At 44.7% G+C, this 19,564-nt stretch overlaps 1 protein-coding gene and 1 long non-coding RNA gene across 3 annotated transcripts in view; one reads left to right on the forward strand and one right to left on the reverse strand.

Annotated features, from left to right (window-relative positions):
• Positions 1–12,594, reverse strand: part of LOC119471899 — a 71,766-nt gene extending 59,172 nt beyond the window's left edge. Inside the window, exon 1 of the long non-coding RNA XR_005200995.1 lies at positions 12,428–12,594. This is a non-coding gene — a long non-coding RNA (uncharacterized LOC119471899). The remainder of the gene's footprint in view (positions 1–12,427) is intronic.
• The window catches only part of AGPS (alkylglycerone phosphate synthase), a 139,405-nt gene continuing 132,347 nt past the window's right edge, over positions 12,507–19,564 (forward strand). Inside the window, exon 1 of one of the 2 annotated variants that reach the window (XM_017532649.2) lies at positions 12,507–12,882. In XM_017532649.2, the coding sequence (XP_017388138.1) occupies positions 12,563–12,882 (320 nt within the window). In that variant the 5' untranslated portion in view covers positions 12,507–12,562. Of the gene's footprint in view, positions 12,958–19,564 lie in introns of both variants that reach the window. The other variant, XM_037740023.1, reaches the window with a different exon arrangement.

Genomic DNA, 19,564 nt, shown 5'->3' on the forward strand with positions numbered 1-19,564 from the left:
GTGGGGAGGAGGCAGGTGGGGAGAGGGCAGGTGGGGAGGGTGCAGGTGGGGAGGGTGCAGGTGGGGAGGCCCTGTGGGGAGGCCTGGTGGAGGCCCAGGTGGCTCCTTGTCGCCCCAGGGTGGGGGTCCCTCCTGGAGGCAGGTGGGGAGGTGGCGGGGATGGCTGGGCCTGAGCGCAGTTGCACCAGGTCCACAGGAGGGGCTCCGGTGGCCCAACGGCGCCCCCTGCAGGCTGCTGGGGCCCAGAGGCTCAGGCAGAAGCCCCAGGAGTTGGGCTCCCCAGAGCACCGGGGCAGCCAGGGCGTACAGGTTCAACCCCTCCAACCCACCGCAAGGCGGTGCATACCCTGCTACTTGAGTGCACCTCAAAGAAGGCCCGGGCTCAGGCAGAAGCCCTCCTCCGGCTTCGTCCAGCCCCAGCCCTGTGGGGACCGGGCTTTTCCCCAAAGTGCTCCTGCCCCACACAGACCTCCCTAAGAGAGACAAAGGACATTTGCCCAGCCCAGTAGGGCAGCCCCGAGCCTGGGCTTGAGTGCCGACCCCGGGGTCCTTCCCAGAAGGTGGAGCGATGGGTTGGAGCAGGGACCTCTGGCACCCACTTGGGCTTGTAGCGACCCTCTCTGGCGTGGACTTTGGGGGACCTAGAGGGGTCTGGGGTTCAGCCTGGGCTGGGGACAGCCCCTGAGCCTATGGGAGGGTGACCTGAGCCTGCCTGGGGGCCGGCTGTACTCAGGTTGCCTCAGGTTGGCCAGGGCAGGGTGATGGCCGCAGCGAGGACCTGGCTGGGAACGCTCAGCTGTGCTCAGCCTGTCTTGGCCTATCTCCTTCCCCGCCCACCCTCTCTTCCACCCAGCCCCGTGGTCTGCGAGCCCTGGAGAGGGAGCATGGGAGTCCGCTTGGAGGCGCGGCTCCACTGACCCTGTTGAAAGGATCTTGACCAGCCCAGGGAGGTAGCTGTGGACCCCACTCCTAGGGATGGGGGGGGGGTGTTTCATAGACCTGGCTTCTCCACGTGGGGCTGAACCCTGCACTGCCCTTGGGATTCGCATGTTGGCTGCAGGGGCAGCTGGGCAGTGGGTGGGCATCAGGCTGGGCAGCCCCTCGGATGGTGGGGTCTCGTCCTGCTTGAGACCAGCGGCTTGTACCACAGACACGCGTTTCTCCGGGTTCTGGAGGCGCCAGGTCTGGATCAGGGTGCTGGCGTGTCGGTGCCTCCGAAGTTCTGTCCCAGCCTGCCTTCTTCCCGAAAGTACGCTAATCCCAGCAGACCAGGGCCTCACCCTCACACCCTCATCTTACCCTCACTCCTCCCTTCTGTGGGGCACATTGGGGGTGATTCCGAGCCCTGCCCTGAGCTGTGGGAAGGGCAGAGCAAGCTGAGCGCTGCCTCCAGGACTGTGCATGACTCCCACGGAGGCGATCCTCGGGCAGCTCCTGTTTCCTTGAGCCCCCGTCCTGGCGGGAGGCCCACAGGGCAACTGCGTGGCCGTGCAGGGGTCCGGGCTGCGGAAGTCCAGGCCACGGCTGCATGCCCAGCTCAGGTCATGTTTACCAGGCAGGCCACTGCCAGGGCCCCCACCCGGCCTCGCAGCCCTGAGTTAACTCAGGCTCCAGGATAAACACCCATTCAGCCACACAAGGCCCCTTTGTCCTGGGAGAGAGGCTCCCGGCCCAGGATGCTGCCTGGTGGCCGGTGTCCTCGGCGCAGCCCCAGGCCCGGCCGGCTGCCCCGACACGTCCAGCCGCCCCACATGGCCTTCTCAGGGCAGGCTTCAAGCTTGGCTCAGAGAGGCCCCAGTGGGGGACAGGGCCCTGGGCAGCTGTCAGAGGAGCCAGGAGGCCAGAGTGGCAGGGCTGAGGAGGATCTGGCCGCTGCCTTGTGTCCTGAGACCTCGGCAGAGCAGACCTGACCCGGCAGAGGGAGCTGGGCGCCCTGAGGCCGGACATGCCTGTGGCAGTGGGGAGGCAGAGGCGGGCCGTGTTGCCCAGGAGGCAGCTGGTGAGCTCTGGAGGCTCCAGGGCCCTGCTGCTCCCCCATATCCTCAGCCCTGAGCAGGAGAGGGAGCCTCACACCCTGTGCTTGGTCCATCTCCCCCAGCCAGTGGTCACCGGCCTGTATCTGTGTCTTGTCTGTGCAGTGGCCGTGGCAGGCCCTCAGAGGCCCTCAGCCAGGGACTGCCCCTATCATCACCCAGGCTCAGGGCTGAGATGGGGGGGTCCTTTTGGGGCGGGGAGGGGTGCGATGGTCCCAGGAGGCCATCAGGAGGTGCTGCAGGAGCATGGGTGGGCTGTGGCAGGGGAGAGGAATGGCCCCCAAAGCCCCCTGGGGCCCATCCTGTCTGTGCCCCAGCCATGCCTGGCCATGGGTGCTGTGGCCATCTGTCTCTGTGCCAGGCTCCCTCCTCCAAATATGCAAAGAACAGACCCACCTCCCCACCCGTGGGGACACCCCAGTGGCCACGCAGGCTGAAGCCCCACCTACTTCTCAGCCTCCCTGGCCGTCCACGTGGCTTCCCAGCACCCCGGCCCCACCCCTCCAGGGTGTCACTCACCTGGTCCGGTCCCTGCATTGTCCGTGGTGGCAGTGACCCCTGGCGGTGGCTGGGCGTGCTGTTGCGCCCACCTGAGGGCCAGTCCTGGGCTGCTGCTCACCAGGCCCACGGGGCAGCTTACAGAGCCTCGGGAACAGGTCCTGGGACTGTGACCCCCAGGCTCAGACACTCCTGGGGGCACACGACTGCAGCCGGGTGTAGGCCACAGTCCCTCTGTGTGGGGATCCCCACTCTCCACCGATGGGAAAAAATGGCTTTCCTGACACAGCAGCAGCACCAGCCCCCGGAAGAGGTTACAGCGCCACCCTCAGTCCCGCCCAGCCCTAGGAGGCCCTGGCCCTCTGGTTCGTGCTGGGGTCCTAGGTGCCATGGCTGAACCTGGCAGCCAGCATTTCTCAGCTCTGTGCCCAGCGTTCCTGGGATGCCCCAGCTGGGCGGAGGCTCTGCCAGGGCTCCTGGAAGTGGCCTGAGCTCCAGTGTACCGGCCCACGTGTGAGACCTGCAGGGGCTGCTGGAGATGGGGCTGGGACTTGGGGAGGAAACCCTGCTATCTGGAGACAGGTCTTCCTCAGGGAAGCTGGCTTTGCTCTGAAGCCGCCACGTCCCTGACGCTGATGGCAGCTGAGCAGCTGCACTGCAGGGGCCTCCCTCCACACCCACACCCAGGTCGGGCTCAACCAGCTGGGGCTGAGGCTCTCCATGTCGGCACCAGCATCAGCACCATCACACACACTTGGCTGTTCATGGTTTCTGTTTTACATGAAAACTCGAGTCCATCTAACTGATGGGTGTACTTGAGGCCAGAACCGTGTGGCTGACCCAAGGTGGCGGGGATAGACTGGGCAGGCCTGAGCCCCCTCCAGCCACTGGCTGTCCCTGCGGGTTGGCTCAGCCTCAGGCCAGAGCAGAGAAACCTTTGCTTCACTGAGACCAGAGCAGCTTCAGAGTTTACATTGAAAGGAAACTTTATTTAGTCATCTTTTCAAAGCAATCGAGTTTTAAGACATAAAAAAGAAAATGACACCTAAGAGAATTGGACAGTACAGCTGGACAGACGCACAGACAGGAGGGACTGCAGCTCTGGGTCAGATCTTCGCCATCTTGGAGATGAGGCTGTCATCTGGTCAGCTCCTCATTCTCTTTAGTCTTCTCCTCCACGGTCCTCTCCAGCGACTGGACCCGCATCTGCTCCTTCCTCAGGCTAGCCTGGAGGGCCAACGCTTCCGCCTGGGCCTTGCTCCGGACCTGGGCGATCTCCTCATTTGCCAGCTGCAGCTTCTCCTCGGCGTGGGCCTTCAGGGCCTGGTACCTCTGGCCTGCCTGGGTGATCCTCACCAGGTAATCCTCCACACACTTCTTGAGTGACTCTTCATTCTTGCGGTACCCCTCAATCACCTCCTTCTGTTTCCCAAAGCGTTTGAAGAGGTCAGAGAAGGACTTCTCCATGGAGTTCAGATCTGCAGTCAGCTGGTCTTTTTCTTTCAGAACTTTCTGGATGTCAGCTTTGGCAAGTTCCTTCTGTTTCTGAACCTCCTCCATGACCTGGTATGTGGCCTCCTCGAACCTGTCCATGATCATCCCCAGCTCCAGGTTCTTCCTGTGCTAATTTCTTAATTTTTTTTGTAGAGATGGAGGTCTCCCTATGTTGCCCAGGCTGATCTCAAACTCCTAGGTTCAAGTGATCCTCCCACTTCAGCCTCCCAAGTGTTGGGCTTATAGGTGTGAGCCCCTGCACCTAGCTGGGTCTCAATTTTTTATATTAAAAAGGGATTCTAGACACTAAAAAGTTTAATAATAGCTGCTTTATAGGTATTTTCTTATTGTTGTTGTTATTTTGTTTTGTTTTGTTTTGTTTTGTTTGTGAGACTCTGTTACCCAGGCTGGAGTCAGTGGTGTGATAATGGCTCACTGCAGTCTGGACCTCCCAGGACTAAGCAATCTTCCTGCCTCAAACCTCCCATACCCCCAGTAGCTGGGACTACAGGCATGCGCTGTTACCCCTGGCTAACTTTCTGTATTTTCTGTAGAGGGGGGATTTTGTCATGTTGCCCAGGTTGATCTTGAACTCCTGGGGTCAAGCCATCGGTGCAGCTTGGCCTCCCAAAGTGCTGGGATTACAGGTGTGAGCCACTTCACCCCGCCTGCTTTAGAGTATTAGTTGGTAAATATCAAATCTTGATTACATATATTCCAATGAATATAATTATTTTAAAGTGACTTTTGACTTGGGTCCCCAAAATACTTGTACATCTATCATTTTACAATAAATCGGAGATGTAGGCAAGCCAGAAATTATTCCTACTTAAAATATGAAAAATAATCAAGAAATCAAGAATTTTAGATTGCATAGTAAGTTAGCAGAAGATAAGTTATACATGAAGTACTTTCAACTCTGTCCCAATTATTTGGTTAATTTTAAAAGTCACTTTCCTTTTGCCCCGTATACTTTAGTGTAATTGTGACATCCTGAACCACAATGAATGGTATGGTGACACAACATGGAACCACCTGTACCCACTTTTACATTGATCATCTTCACCTTCTGAGCTAACTCACTGCCCTTTGCTGTAACAGACAGCTAACCATAGTTCACTGCTTTCCTGTCATTAAAGCACTGTAATCTTCTTTTTGTAGTTCTTTAGGTCTTCATCCTTTCTCAGCATAACTTTTTACAGTGGCCAACAGTTCTCAGGTATACTCAATATGTTGACTTCCACTTAGGAGAGAATTCCAAAGTAGTGATCTCTCCAGGCTTGTCATGCTAATTCCCTGCTCAAGAGCTTATAAAAGTCCCAACCAGCAAAATTTTTACGCTTCTGCTAAGTTTTTAATGCTCCCACGGTTGGTCTCACCTCACCTATTTAACTTTATTTCTCTTCCCTCTACCAAGAATTAATCTTTTCTAGGAAGACTGCCTTCCTTATACCAGTCTCACTTCTCTTTTCATAATAGCACTTAGAACTTATTATATTTTTGCTCATTAATCCTTTAATACTACTGAGAACCAAGCCCAGAGATCAAGACAACATACCAGGCCATGGTAGTGCCAATATTCAAACCTAGGTCTGTGTAGCACCGAAGCCAGTGCTCTTAGCCATTATATCAACTATATTAGTAATTCAATTACATTAAAATGGGCTAAATGACCCACAACTGTATGCTTAGATTGCTTAAAAGAAAACATTTAAATGCTGTTTACAAGAGACACATCTAAAATATATGGGTACGAAAAGATGAAAAGTTACAGGATGGAATCATATACATACTCACAAAGCTGGTATAGTTAAACTTTAAAACAAAAACAATTATTAGAAACAAAGAGGGATACTTGATAAGAGGTTCAATTTGCCATAGAAATGTAATAATTTTCATATATCTAATACATAACTTCAAATAGCAAAAATAAAAATTAGCAGACCTACAAGGAAAAATGATAAATCCATGATAGTGTAATATTTCAACATACTATCAACAGCTGATAGAATAAGTAGACAAAATACCTAGGATTTAAAAGATTTGAACAATACGATCAGTGAATTTGAACAGGCATTATATGGAATACTATACTCCCAAACAAGAAAGAATACTTATTGTTTTTAAATACGGAAGTGAGCTATTTAGAAGTGAATAATAGTGAAAATACTGTTATAAAAACTAGAAGGAATAAAGTGAATTTCTAAGAGAGAAATGTATACCCTATAGGGATATAGTCTCTAAAAAAAGAAAACTGCCAGGATGGTGGCATGTGCCGGTAATTCCAGCTACTCAGGAGGCTTAGGTGGGAGGTTGTCTGAACCCAGGAGTTCCAGGTTATAATGACCTATGATCATGCCACTGCCCTCCAGTGACAGAGTGAGATCCTGTCTCAAAACAAACAAAAAAAACCAAATATAAATAGAAAATCCAAATAGCATTATGCTATTTAATTTATGAATTAAAAACCTTCCCATAAAGAAAACTCTAGGTTCAGATTATTTCTTTGGTGAATTCTACCAAACATTTACGGAAGAAATAGTGATCAGTCCTATGCAAACTCTTCTTGAGACTAGAAAATAAAGGAGTATTTGTTTCATGAGGTCCACAAAACCTGACATGAATATTAGAGAAAGAAAAATTACAGACCTATCTTATAAATATATATAAAAATCCCTAAATAACATTACTGTTTTCAGTAATATATAAAAAGGCCAATACCTCATGACCATGTTGAGTTTATGCCAGCATTGCAAGGTTGGCTTAACAGTAGAAGGTTAATCCACATAATTTACCTTAGTAACAGAATAAAAGAAAAAAATCATATGATTATCTCAACAGATACAGAAGCCACCCCTGCCACCCACCCCCTATCCCCTTTTTTTGAGATGGAGTCTTGCTCTGTCACCCAGGCTGAAGTGCAACAGCACAATCTCGGCTTACTGTAACGTTCACCTCCCGGAGTCAAGTGATTCTCCTGCCTCAGCCTTCTGAGTAGCTGGGATTACAGGTGTGTGCCACCCAAGCCTGGCTAATTTTTGTATGTTTAGTAGAGATGGGTTTTCACCATATTGGTCAGGCTGGTCTCGAACTCGTGGCCTCAAATTATCTGCCCACCTCAGCCTTCCAAAGTGTTAGATTACAAGCATGAGCCACCATGCCTGGTAAGAAAAAAACATTTGCTAAAATTCAACATCTACTCATGATAAAAATTGTTGGAAAACTACGATCAAAAGTAAAGTTCCTTAATCTGCTAAAGGTTTATTTAAAAAAGCAAAACATTAGAACACTACTTCAAACAATGGTGAAATGTGGAGAGATTTCCCTTGGAAATCAGGAACATCATGAGGTTGCCATTATCTAAACTTCTATTCAACATTTCACTGGAGGTCCTAGCCAGCTGAGTAAGGCAAGAAAAAGCGCAAGATATAATGACTGAAATGAAAGAAATCAACTGTCGTTATTCACAAATGATATATTTCTATGTAGAAGATCTAGAAGAATATAAAATAGTTAAGATAGTGTGATACTGATACAAAGTTGGTAGATAAACCAATGGAACAAAATAGAGAGCCTAGCAATAGATCAATGCTTATAGGGACACTTGATATATGACAAAGGTAGCAATGGCAATGTCAAACAAGATCTTTTCAACAAGTGGTGCTGTCTCAGCACCAGTTGTCTCAGCACCACTTGTTGAAAAGATTTTGTTTGACATTGCCAACTTTGTCATATATCAAGTGTCCCTATAAGCATTGATCTATTGCTAGCCTCTCTAAAAAAGAGAGATGGCCCTTCTAAAAGTGATATCCACTGGGGTTTTAATTTTTGTGGGAATCACAAGAATCTCAATGGACTTGGCTTCATGTGAAATATCTGTTCCTCTGCTAGCATAAATTCAGGATAACCTGCTTGGATTCTACTTTTGTATGGAGTTGTGGTAGGAAACTTCATCAAGGTCACCTTCATACTTATTCCAACCAATAGTATTACAAGATTTTTTTCCCACTTACAGATTGACTTCTAACTAGCTTGATTACACCATGTAGACGAGGCATTGGCTTAAATACTTTTGCATCTCATAGCACCTAGTAGTGAATTAGGTACATGATAGGCTTTTAACAAATGCTTTTACTGTCTATGTGTTTTCATTACTGTATACAAATTTAAAATATATATAATCAGTAGTTTTTCTATTGGTACATAATTTTGGTTTACGTTAAGCTTTTTATTACCCAGAAGAAAGCTTTTTGTTACTCTATTGATAGCTGCAAAATTCATAAATTTTGCCTCTGAGAGTTGGAAAGAAGCATATCTATACCTCAATTTGGACAAAGAGGCAGTTAACTACATTTACATTTAAAGTATTTTAGTAGTGTCAGATTGAGCACTTGAGGGAGTCAGGCAAAAATCAATAGATCCTTCTGAGCTTGACTGGGTAGCGCTTGAACAATCGCTTAAGATCTGGAAATTTAGCACACAAATCAAATCCTCCTCATTGACGTTTTCTCAGAACCATTAAATAGTTATTTTACATTAGCCAAATAACTCTTAGAACGTCTTAACTTTTTTACAGGGCCTATATTACAAAGAATGTGGTGAATCAGAAAGGAGGTAACTGCATAGGCTTGGAAACCTTATAGAAACCTCTTTTCTTACCATTCCCAAGACTTATCTTTGACTTGGACATTACATAGAAAGAAACTTATTTCTGATGGTTAGATCTGCAAGCTGGCTTGTAAAAGCCTATCTAATCGATAACGTACTGGAAATGGTATTATTTTCACCACATCAATCATTTAGAGCATTTTTTTTCTGATAAAATACATTTATAGCTCTAGGTCAGTATGCAAGGGACAAATACTTCTTGCATATTTTTCTTATTTATTTATTTATTTTTTCTGAGATAGAGTCTCACTCTGTCACCCAGGCTAGAGAGTGGTGGTGCAATCTCAGCTCACTGCAACCTCCACCGCCCACGGTCAAGCCATTCTCCTACCTCAACCTCCCAAGTAGCTGGGGCTACAGGCACGTGCCACCACGCCTGGCTAATTTTTTGTATTTTTAATAGAAACAGAGTTTCACCGTGTTAGCCAGGATGGTCTCGATCTCCCGACCTCGTGATCTGCCTGCCTCGGCCTCCCAAAGTGGTGGGATCACAGGCATGAGCCACTGCACCCAGCCTCTTGCATATTTTTCTTCTCCACACCCCAGTGTGGGTTTTAACAGTAGTATGGGAAAGGTAACGTTGATATCTCCAGGCACCAATAACTTAAACTCTGTCTGTGCTATCAAATGCAGTCACCAAGAACCACATAAGGTCATTTAAGTTTAAATTAATTAAAATTAAAAATTCAGTTTCTCATTTATCCTAGCCACATTTCAAGTGCTCATTGTCACATATGACACTATGCGCAGTGACAGTACAGATACAGAACATTTCCATCATCTTGGAAAGTGCTCTTCTATGAGGTAACCTTGTACATTAAATACTAGCTAGGCATTTTCTTTCTTTCTTTTTTTTATTTTTGAGACAGGTTCTCACTTTGTCACCCAGGCTGGAGTGCAGTGGCACAATCTCGGCTCACTGCAACCTCCGTAGCTAGGCATTTTCAAATAAGGGAAAAGAGGAAAATAGTTCCTATGGGGACTCTGACTCAGTGTCTCTCCCCAAATTCAAAGTGATGAGTCATTTATAAATTAAATATAAGTCTCGGATTCTTAAGTGGAATATGAACTCTGCCTTCATGGAGTTTACAGCCTATTGGGAGAAACAGATATGAGTAAACGAAAAGTTAATTAACATTAAATACAGAACATGATAAATGATAAGCAAGAGAATAAATTATCAGGGAAAGAATAGATTTAAGAGACACAGAGGATAATGTTGATGTACTTAGTATACAAGGCAAAAGAGGAAAAGGCTGAAAATAGCCCTGAGGTTGATGGAGCAGGATCCATGGCACCTTGGTGGACTACAAGGAAGCATAAAAGGGAGGGGAAAATGAGCTCAGTTTCTACCCCATTCAAGGAAGCACATGGAGAATCAGGGGATTACATTCTTGCACAAACAAAAAATGATCTACTGTATCAAAGGCTACAGGACATCTCAATTCAATAACTGATAGGTCTAGACGGCTGTTATTAGTATTTCTTTCTGTAACAACTTCTTCGGTGGCATCTGAGATTGAATTCTAAAGATAAAGGAGGAGGTAAAACAGAAGGAAATTGAGGAAATGCCTAGATGAACTGAGGGGACAGTATGTGGGAATAATTCTTGGCTCATTAATTATTGAATGGAGTCACCTCCATCTGTTCTGGAGACTGCTTTATCAAGTCAGAGGATATGAGTGTGGCTTTGTCAGATTGTGCAAGACAAAAAGAATACAATGATGTACATGACATTGGAAGGCAAAGTGGGTCTTAAAATTTTAAAATAAGAGACAACTTCTCTAACTGACAATGAAGTCAAGTAAAGGAAAGGAAGCTAGGATACCTTTCTTCTATTATCAAATGTGTAGGAGCATATAGTCCCTTTTCTGGTTATCAGCTGAATACTGAAAATGTCAATCAGATACAACCTCTTTTTTGTGAGGGTAGGCAACAAAGTATGCAAAACCAGAAACCAGTGGCTTGCAGGCTTTGATATTTAATTATACTAGATAAGCTAAAGATGATCTTTTTTTCAGTTATAAATACCTAGGAAAGTGCTATGTGTTTCATGTCTTTGCATCTCAGGAATGAGGTCCTGATAGCTGTGGTGGCAATCTCTGAAATTCTTCCCAGAACTCAATCCTGAAGAACCAGAAGCACAGTTTATAGCTAAAGTGAAAATTTATTTTAGGAAGTTCAATTTTAGAATCTATAAAACAAAAAACAAAAACCCTAAGCCTATGTAAGTAATTTGAACATACAATGTTAATGTCCCCAAACTTTAATGGTGGAATAAAGACAATAACATGAAGTATACAGAATTTGAGATAAAATAGCTATTTCAGAAAAGCTTCTTACTCTCCTTGAGTCTTCATCTATAAAATAAGGATAATAAAACTTGTGTCATTGTCTTGTTGCAAAGATGGACTAAAGAGATATGTATAAAATGCCTAGGTTATGGCCATTTTTTATGTTTAACAAATTCATAATTATTTCTTATTTCTACAATTGTACTAAATTATTTTAATAGCTGCAAAAGTATTTTACCATATTGACACTTTATTTAACCACTTCTCTGTTGCTAGACATTTGGACTATTTTCAATGGGCTGGCATCTCTTTGTATAGGAATTTCAGAGGATATTAGGACCTCCTGTAAAGGCCAGGTAATGTATATTTTTGGGCTTGTGGGACCACATAAGTTCTCTGTTGCATATTCTTTTTAAACATTTCTTGTTTTCTTTTAACAACCTTTCTCAAATACAAAAACCTTCAGCATGATGGCTGTATAAAAACAGGCCACAGCTAGAGCTGGCCCTCCAACAGCAATTTGCTTAGCCCTTAATTGATAGTTTTTAATCAGTCTGAGACTCTTGGGAAGTTCACTGTAAAGGCATAATCTCAATTTTAGAAGCTGCCAAGACCCTAAACAGCAATTGCTAGTCTCTAGCTCTACCGATGTGGTATTCTTCGGATTCCTCTGCCGATATTTTTGTTAGGAAAGCATGACGTGAAAGTGGTGACAGGATGGAGAATGACAATGGCCAGTGTATGTGAGTTTCCATCTAAGCTAATTCTTATGCAAGACACTGGCTGAAAAATGGGTAAGGAGCACTTTTCTAGAAGACCACCTAATTTCACCACGTGCTGTCTTCCAGAAATGAAGTCAACTTGTAAATAACTGAAATGTCTTAAGAACAGCTCTTGGGTAATTTTCATCTGTAGCAATAAGAAACTTAGTCTCTATTAGAGTTAGGAAGCGGGTAGGATCCAGTAGTGAATGGAAAGAGAACTGAAGTTGCAACTCAGTTTTAGCATTTACTGGCTGCACACTCTCTGGCAAGTTAGGTTAAGTCTCTGAACCGTTTTTTCGTCTGTACTTACTTGTGATCTAGCATTAAGCACAATGCCAGGTACCAAAGAGGTGATGAGAAATGAGAAAATATACAGTTATTTGCTCTAATGGTTAGAGGCAATGATGGTCAGCTTTGATTTACTTTGATGACCCGGCTGGGCGGGAGAGCACAGGTGGAACATTAGAATCTCTTTCGGGAAAAGGATGCAGTTGGATCAGTCAGGTGCAGTAGCACTCCCCACTTCTCCTGCTCCAAGGCATCTGCCCTCGAAAGCTCTCCCAGGCCACACCCGAGGACACCACCCAGGGTTCTAGGACACCTCAGTGGCGGTTGTGGTTTGGCTCTTGGTTCAACTAGCCCCGGCTGGGCCAACCTGGAGTCCGCTGGCACTCACCTGCTTGGCAGGTGCGCGCGCCCCAAGGCGTGACCCGGGAGTGCTGGCGCGGTGGGTGGGGGCAGAGGATGTACTCCAGGCGCATGGCACCCGCCGCCCAGTCGCCGCGGTGGCTGCCGGGATGCGCCGCAGCGAATGGTCGCGCCGGGCTCCGCTCTGAGTGACCTTTCACCCGCGCCCAGCGGTTCCGGGCGGCGGCACAAGGCGGTAGCCATGGCGGAGGCGGCGGCTGCAGCGGGTGGTACGGGCTCGGGCGCGAGCTCCGGCTCTGCAGCGGACCGTGACCAGGACCGCGCCGGGCGGAGGCTGCGGATTCTCTCCGGCCATCTGCTGGGCCGGCCCCGGGAGGCTCTGAGTACCAATGAGTGCAAAGCGCGGAGAGCCGCGTCGGCGGCCACGGCAGCGCCCACGGCCACTCCCGCCTCGCAGGAGTCGGGCACCATTCCCAAGAAGCGGTGAGTGGCGGTCTGTGGAAGGAGCTAGCGGCGAGGGAGTAGGCCGGGCCTGTGCTGCAGAAGGACACAGGCGAGGTGGGAAGGGAAGTGACACGGGTGGGCGGAAGGCATCCCGGTCCCTGAAAGCAGGGACCCATCTCTCTTTCAAGAGAGGGAGGACTAGACCCTAGATTCTGTCAGAATGGTGGGCGGGATGGGATGGTGGATTTTGGTCACTATGTGAGTCTAACAGATTTGAAGAACTCATTGGGGAAGGGTTTAAAGGATTCCTTTTTCCTGAATTCTTAGTGCCAGGAATTCATTCTTTATCTTAAATGAGTACTTTGCGTGCTGAGGTCTTGGAATGGGGAGCAGGGGTTCTATTTTGCTTCTCCTCCGAGATTTAAGTTTGTAGTAGATGGTAGATTATAGGGATCTCTCTCATTCGCGAAAGCCTGCTTTGGGGGAAACTGGTGGCGCCCTGGGAAAAGGTGCTGACTGGTTTCTGTGGGGTAAGTTCTGCTTGCTTAGGAGCAAGATGTGTTGACTTTGAGGGAGGAAACGGATGAATGGGTGAGAAACATAAACTGCAAACACTACCTAGTGGTTTAAGGTGTGGTGGTATAGCTACTACGCTCTGTGTAACCAGAAGCTGAATGATGAGGGTCTACCGATAAGGGATGTTTGTAAGAGATCTTGACTTTCGATTTTTTGGGGGAAATCTTAATCTCTGATGAAAGCTAGTAGGAGAAGCTATTTTCTGACATGTGGCTTTGTCACTGTAGGTAAACGGACAGTGAAAAAAAATATGTAGTAATGTTTAAAGTGTACTTTCAGTGTGCCAAAGATTGTGCTAAATCCTTTGTTTCTTCCCAAGCTGTGAGGTGGGTGCGGCTTTCTCCCATTTTACAGATAAATAAATTAAAATTAAGTCTGCTGGAGGCTTAGCAGTTACGCTGTGTGACAGGCTAGAATTCGAAAGCACATCAAATTGACTTCATGGCCAAATTCCTGAGCTGTCCTGCTTCTGATGAATTAATTCAACATACATGAGTTTTTACAACATATACACTGTACCAGCAATTCAGGAATTTAAAAATACAGCATTTACTCTTAAGAATAGCTTAGTAGGTAAAATTATAATACAGCGTTATAAGAAACTTATCTCAGAACTGTATACCTGCTCACTTAACCCAGTTTTGGTTATGTGTTTGTTGGTGCAGAGACTTTCCAAAATAACTATTGTCTGAGTAAATTTTGGATGTTTGCATTAGTAATAGTCTGCCAAAGGGGAAAAGTTTTCTTGGCATACAAACAGTATGTTCACAGGTAAAGAAGTGACAGACAACTTAGGGAGCTGCTGAGACTTAAGTGTGGCAGGAGAGGGTGAGAATGACAGGGGTTGAAGACTGGAGAGGTGAATCTTGTTTACAGGATTTTATGTGGAGCAAGACATGATTAGATTTGCCTTTTAGAAAGGTCACACTGGGACCAAATTGAAGACCAAGTTGAGCAGTTTGGCAATATAATGGCTGGGAGCATAGACCTGGATTTGAATTTTCACTACATGGTTTCAGCTGTATGATCTTGGGCAAGTCACTTAACCTCTCAAAGTTTCAGTCCCCTCATTTGTAAAAATGGGAACAGTAATTCCTGTTTTGCAGTATTGCTGTGAAAACTGAAAAATATAGAGTTAAATGATCAACTGTTTAGCGCAATGTCTGTTACATAACCTTTCAAAGAATGATAGCTGCAGTTTTCACTGTGTCCAAAGGCAGAGCGACTAGGAGACTATTTTCCCAGGGAGAAATGCTGGGATTCTGAACTAAGTCATAATATTGGGCATCAACAACTTATTTGAGAAAATGTGAGGAGGTAAAATTTCCATAACTTGGTTACTGAGTGGTAGTGAGGGGTGGAATAAAGGATTTCATCTCATCTCCTGGCTTCACTTGAGGTTATATTATTAATAGCTGTCATTGGGTTTAAAACTTTTCTAAATGGTGGTTTCATGTAAATTTATGCCTACACATTTGTATGCATGTGTGTGATTGTACATTTTATACAGATTCACACTCTTAGAACCAAGTAAGGAAGGCAGGTTTTCCTTATGGTTAGATTTATGGCCTTGGTTTATAGCATTCAGGGAAAAAATAGTAATATTTGTAAGGCACACTAAGATGCTGGATCAGTCTTCCTATGGTTGAAGGTGACTGATCAGGGATGCCCTGTGTGGCTGCTCCAAGGACTGAAGGCGTTGATAGTTGAGGCACAACTGTAACCCATTTATTGTATAGGTTACAGGTGGTGGGAAGTTTTGGTCTTTAGTTCAGGATTAGACGGCTAGTGATAAAATCTAGTCCTCTACTGGTACTTTGAGATTTTATCAAACTATAAGGGAACACAAAAACTTGTATTAGATGACACATCAAAAACTTCCACAGAGGGTGATCTACTTAATAGAATATTCATGAAGAACCCAAGTCTCCCTTCTACTTCCTACTTAGCTGGTCCTCCAGTTGCCAGCCACAGAATCCAGCCTAAAGGGAAGACAAATGATGGAGGAAGAAGGAACCAGAATATATATCTAATAAGGTGTGAGTATGCCTACGTGTAAATTATTTTGGAATCATTTGGGGATTTGTGTATTATTCCTTCCCTTTTGTTACCTTGGATGATGGCATTAGTTGTAATTGTTTTATCACATGGCTGGTTATACTTAAAATTCATCATGGCCTGGAGTGGCATGACTTCTTGAAATGCCACATTTTCATTCCTGTTATAGAATAGTCATGCGTATGTTAATTTACTCAACATCTATAGAGTAGTTGCCTTATGAAGATCCTGTCCTAGGCACTGGAGGTAAAGAGATGAATAAATAGTCTTCAGCCTCAAAGAATTCACAGTCTAGGAAGTGAGAGACATAGTGCAGTTCAATTAGAGCCACTGTAGATGATACAGGTACCTACAGATGTAGCACAAAGGAAAGACTGGAATACTCTATTGGCAGGGAGGGGTGATCAGAGGAAGTTTTCTGGAGAAGGTTTTAAAATGTGGATGATAGCTTGAAAGTTTATATTCTAGGCAAAGAGAACAGCATATGGCAAAGCAAGAGGGCATAAAAGTGCATATTGTATTTAAGATAATTGGATGATTTAGTATTGGTAGAGATGAGAATAAAATGAAAGGAGGGCAGTGGCAGGTCCTGGAGATCTTTGGCTTGTGGGTTGTCAGTCTATTCATTCATGCTTGTAAAATATAGCAGTGAACCAAAACTCTGCCCCATTGAACTTATATTCTAGCTGGAGTGGAGACAGTGAACAAGCAAGTAATATAGTATGTCAGGTAGTGATAAATATAAAGAAAAATGAAGCAGCTGAAGGGACTTGTTGATAGAGAATGCTTGAAGGAATTAAGCTGGGAAGAGACATGATCAGATAGGGTTTAGGTTTGAGAGGAGACATTCCAGCTACAGTGTTAAAAATGAGTTGGAGAACAGTAAGGATGGACATAGATCAGTTACCGGAGATCAGTTAGAGGAGGCTGTTATAACACAATAGGTGAGAAATAATGATGAATTAAACTAAGATGATGACAGTGAGAATAGGGAGGAAATGATATGTGTGAGAGTTTTAGAAGTTAGTTCATTAGGTGACACAGTTAAAGTTTAATCACACTTTAAAACTGTGTGATTAAAGTAATGCCACAGGAGTTTGGAGACTGAATGACAATAGAAAAGTGATGACACAATCCAGTGGAATGTGGACATTTTAGAGGGCTGACCAAACAAAACCTGTTGTTTACTTGTCACATGGTCTCCTATGAAGTTGGCCCTAGTTACTTCTTTTTTCTTTCTTTCTCTCTCTTTCTTGTTTTAATGGAGTCTTGCTCTGTCACCCAGACTAGAGCGCAGTGGTGTGATCTTGGCTCACTGCAACCTGCGCCTCCCGGGTTCAAGTGATTCTTCCTGCCTCAGCCCTCTGAGTAGCTGGGATTACAGGCGTCTGTCACTGTGCCTGGCTAATTTTTGTATATTTAGTAGAGATGGGGTTTCACTTTCTTGGCCAGGCTGGCCTCTAGCTCCTGACCTTGTGATCCACCCGCCTCGACCTCCCAAAGTGCTGGGATTACAGGTGTGAGCCACTGCACCTGGCTGACTCCAATTACTTCTATCCAGGAACATATGTTCTCATTATTTGAAGTTGCTGGGCAAAGTTTTGGAGTGACAGTTTACTTCTGGATCCTCCTTTTTTCTTTAAGTGCATGTTACCCATGTACAGTTTTTCTTTTGACTTTGCTTCTAAGTGCAATTTTAGATCCTTAAAAATCATAGTAAATGTCAATTACATATGTGACACTTTTATGTATTGGTTTTGGATTTTTTGAAGTTTGTTTTGTTTTAAGGCTCTTGTGATCTTACGAAAAAGAGAAGTAAAAAAATATCTTGTTAGCTTTCATTCCTCCACACTGCCAACCTCTTTCCCAGTTATAACTTTGGCTCCAACCTCACTGTGGTTTGCATTAGTCAGAGCTGCTCTATAGCAGTTTTTACACAGATTATAAGTGTTCAGTCAAAAGAATATCTCACTAAGAATGCTACTAATTGTTTAGTTTACTTGCTTATAATGTCACTTACATATGCCATTTTAATAAAAAACCGTGTCTTAAGGTTGGGCGTGATGATTTACACCTGTAATCCCAGCACTTTGAGGGGCCGAGGCAGGCAAATCACTTGAGCCCAGGAGATCAAGACAAACTTGGGCAAGATGGTGAGATCCCATCTCTACAAAAATACAAAAAAAGTTAGCAGGGTGTGGTTACCATGGGCCTGTGGTTTCAGCTACTGGGGAGACTGAGGTGGGAGGATTGCTTTGAGCCTGGGAGGTGGAGGTTACAGTGAGCTGAGACTGTGCCATTGTACTCCAGCTTGGGTAACAGAGTGAGACTGTCTCAAAAAACAAAACAAAACAAAAAAAGTATTATTTAGCATCTGTTGGGAGATTGGGTAGATATTTTTCAGAAGGAATACAGCTGGGTTAACCTCTTGTAAATGTTTTCCAAGAGGGCATCCTGAAGCCTTTGAGAGCTGATACATTTCTGAAACAAAGGTTATTTGCTCAAGTGACCTGACTTAAAACTAAACATTGTTTGGCAAAATTAGAGCTTATTTTGGTATTTATGTTGAATGGAACATTTACTCTATATTGAGTTCCTAAGCTAGGAATTCTAGTGATAGTAGTAATAGGAGTTTTAATTGGATATGTCCTAATATAACCGGAACTATGCTAAAACTTATGTACATTATCTCATTTAAATCTCACATAACAGCTCTGAAAAGTGAGTGATACTATATGTATGTTACAATGGAGGAAGCAGAGGCTTAGAAAAGTTAATTTGTCTAAGGCCTTGCATTTATGAAATGAAAGAGATGGCATTTCAACTCTGTTCTTGCTCCAGAGTCCATGCTGTTCCCTCTGTGCTGGTTTACCACACTTGATATCCCAGGAAAATATTATCTATTTACTATTCATCAGGTTGCTGTCTTTGTCATGCCAAGTTTCAAAGCTTTTGTGATTAAATAGGTCACGTCAAATACTTTGTCATATAGTTAAGAGGACACTAGTTTATGTTGTACTTACTGAATAAATTACAAAACATCATTCTGTCACAATGAAATTCATCATTTAAGAGAATGTAATGGGTGGTTTAAAAAGATAGACCAGCCAGTTTACTTTTGTGAGTGAATTTTGCTATCTGACTTGTGGAAGAAGACAGTGTTTGGAATAAAAGGGAATTAGGAGAAATGTGGAAGACCCAAGATCGGAGAAGAAAGGAGTAAAAGAGAATAGGTGATGGAAGGTTTACTGCCTAGTTGCAAACTGTCTTTGGATTGTGAATGAACAAGAAACTGAAGACTTACTCTCTGTGGTTATTTGTTAGCATGCTTCTCTAGATTGCATTTTAAGATGGACCAGACCTTCTCCAAATAGACTTTTTTATGTCAGGAAGTTACTATAGAGCCATCTACCCTGTGATCACTTAATAAAACACCTGAGAATAAATTAAATGATCTGTTTTTAGGCTGCAGAGAAACGGATTGCTGTTACAGTCAGATGAGATACTTTATGGAACACTTTAAAAGCAAGTGCTAAGCAAATATTACTCCTTTCGATTTTATTTCCTTATTATTGAGAAGATAACTTCTGCTGTTAATCAGATTAGTATGTTAATTTCAACCCTAAACCAAATCAAAGAATCATGACTAGAGTCTACCCTTGTGGCATAAAGTAGTAATAGTCCTCTGCCTATTAGTGTTCTCTTTATTTATTGGGTCTTGGGGGTAGTATTTTGTCATATCCCTGTTCTAATATCTGAGCTCAGAATCAACTGAGAGATAAGACGCAGGATACAGACAGAGAGGTAAAAATGTTAGCTTTGTTACTGATAATGCTGGTTGGAGATCATGGCTTAGATCTGTACTACCTAGTAGTTACCCTGAATTAGACTCCATCACAGGTAGTGTACCACAGAAGACCTCCTCTGCAGGTGTAGAGCCTAACACATGCCACCAAAACAGCAGAGAGCTTACAGTATAATTAATTTTTGCAGAATGAGCACATCTATTTTATCTATATTTAGATTAAGAAACAGCATTACCAGTACTCTAAGAAGCCCACTTTGTGATCATCCCAGTGGCTCCTTC

Source organism: Cebus imitator, unplaced genomic scaffold (genome assembly GCF_001604975.1).
Source record: "Cebus imitator isolate Cc_AM_T3 unplaced genomic scaffold, Cebus_imitator-1.0 Scaffold78, whole genome shotgun sequence".
NCBI lineage: Eukaryota > Metazoa > Chordata > Mammalia > Primates > Cebidae > Cebus > Cebus imitator.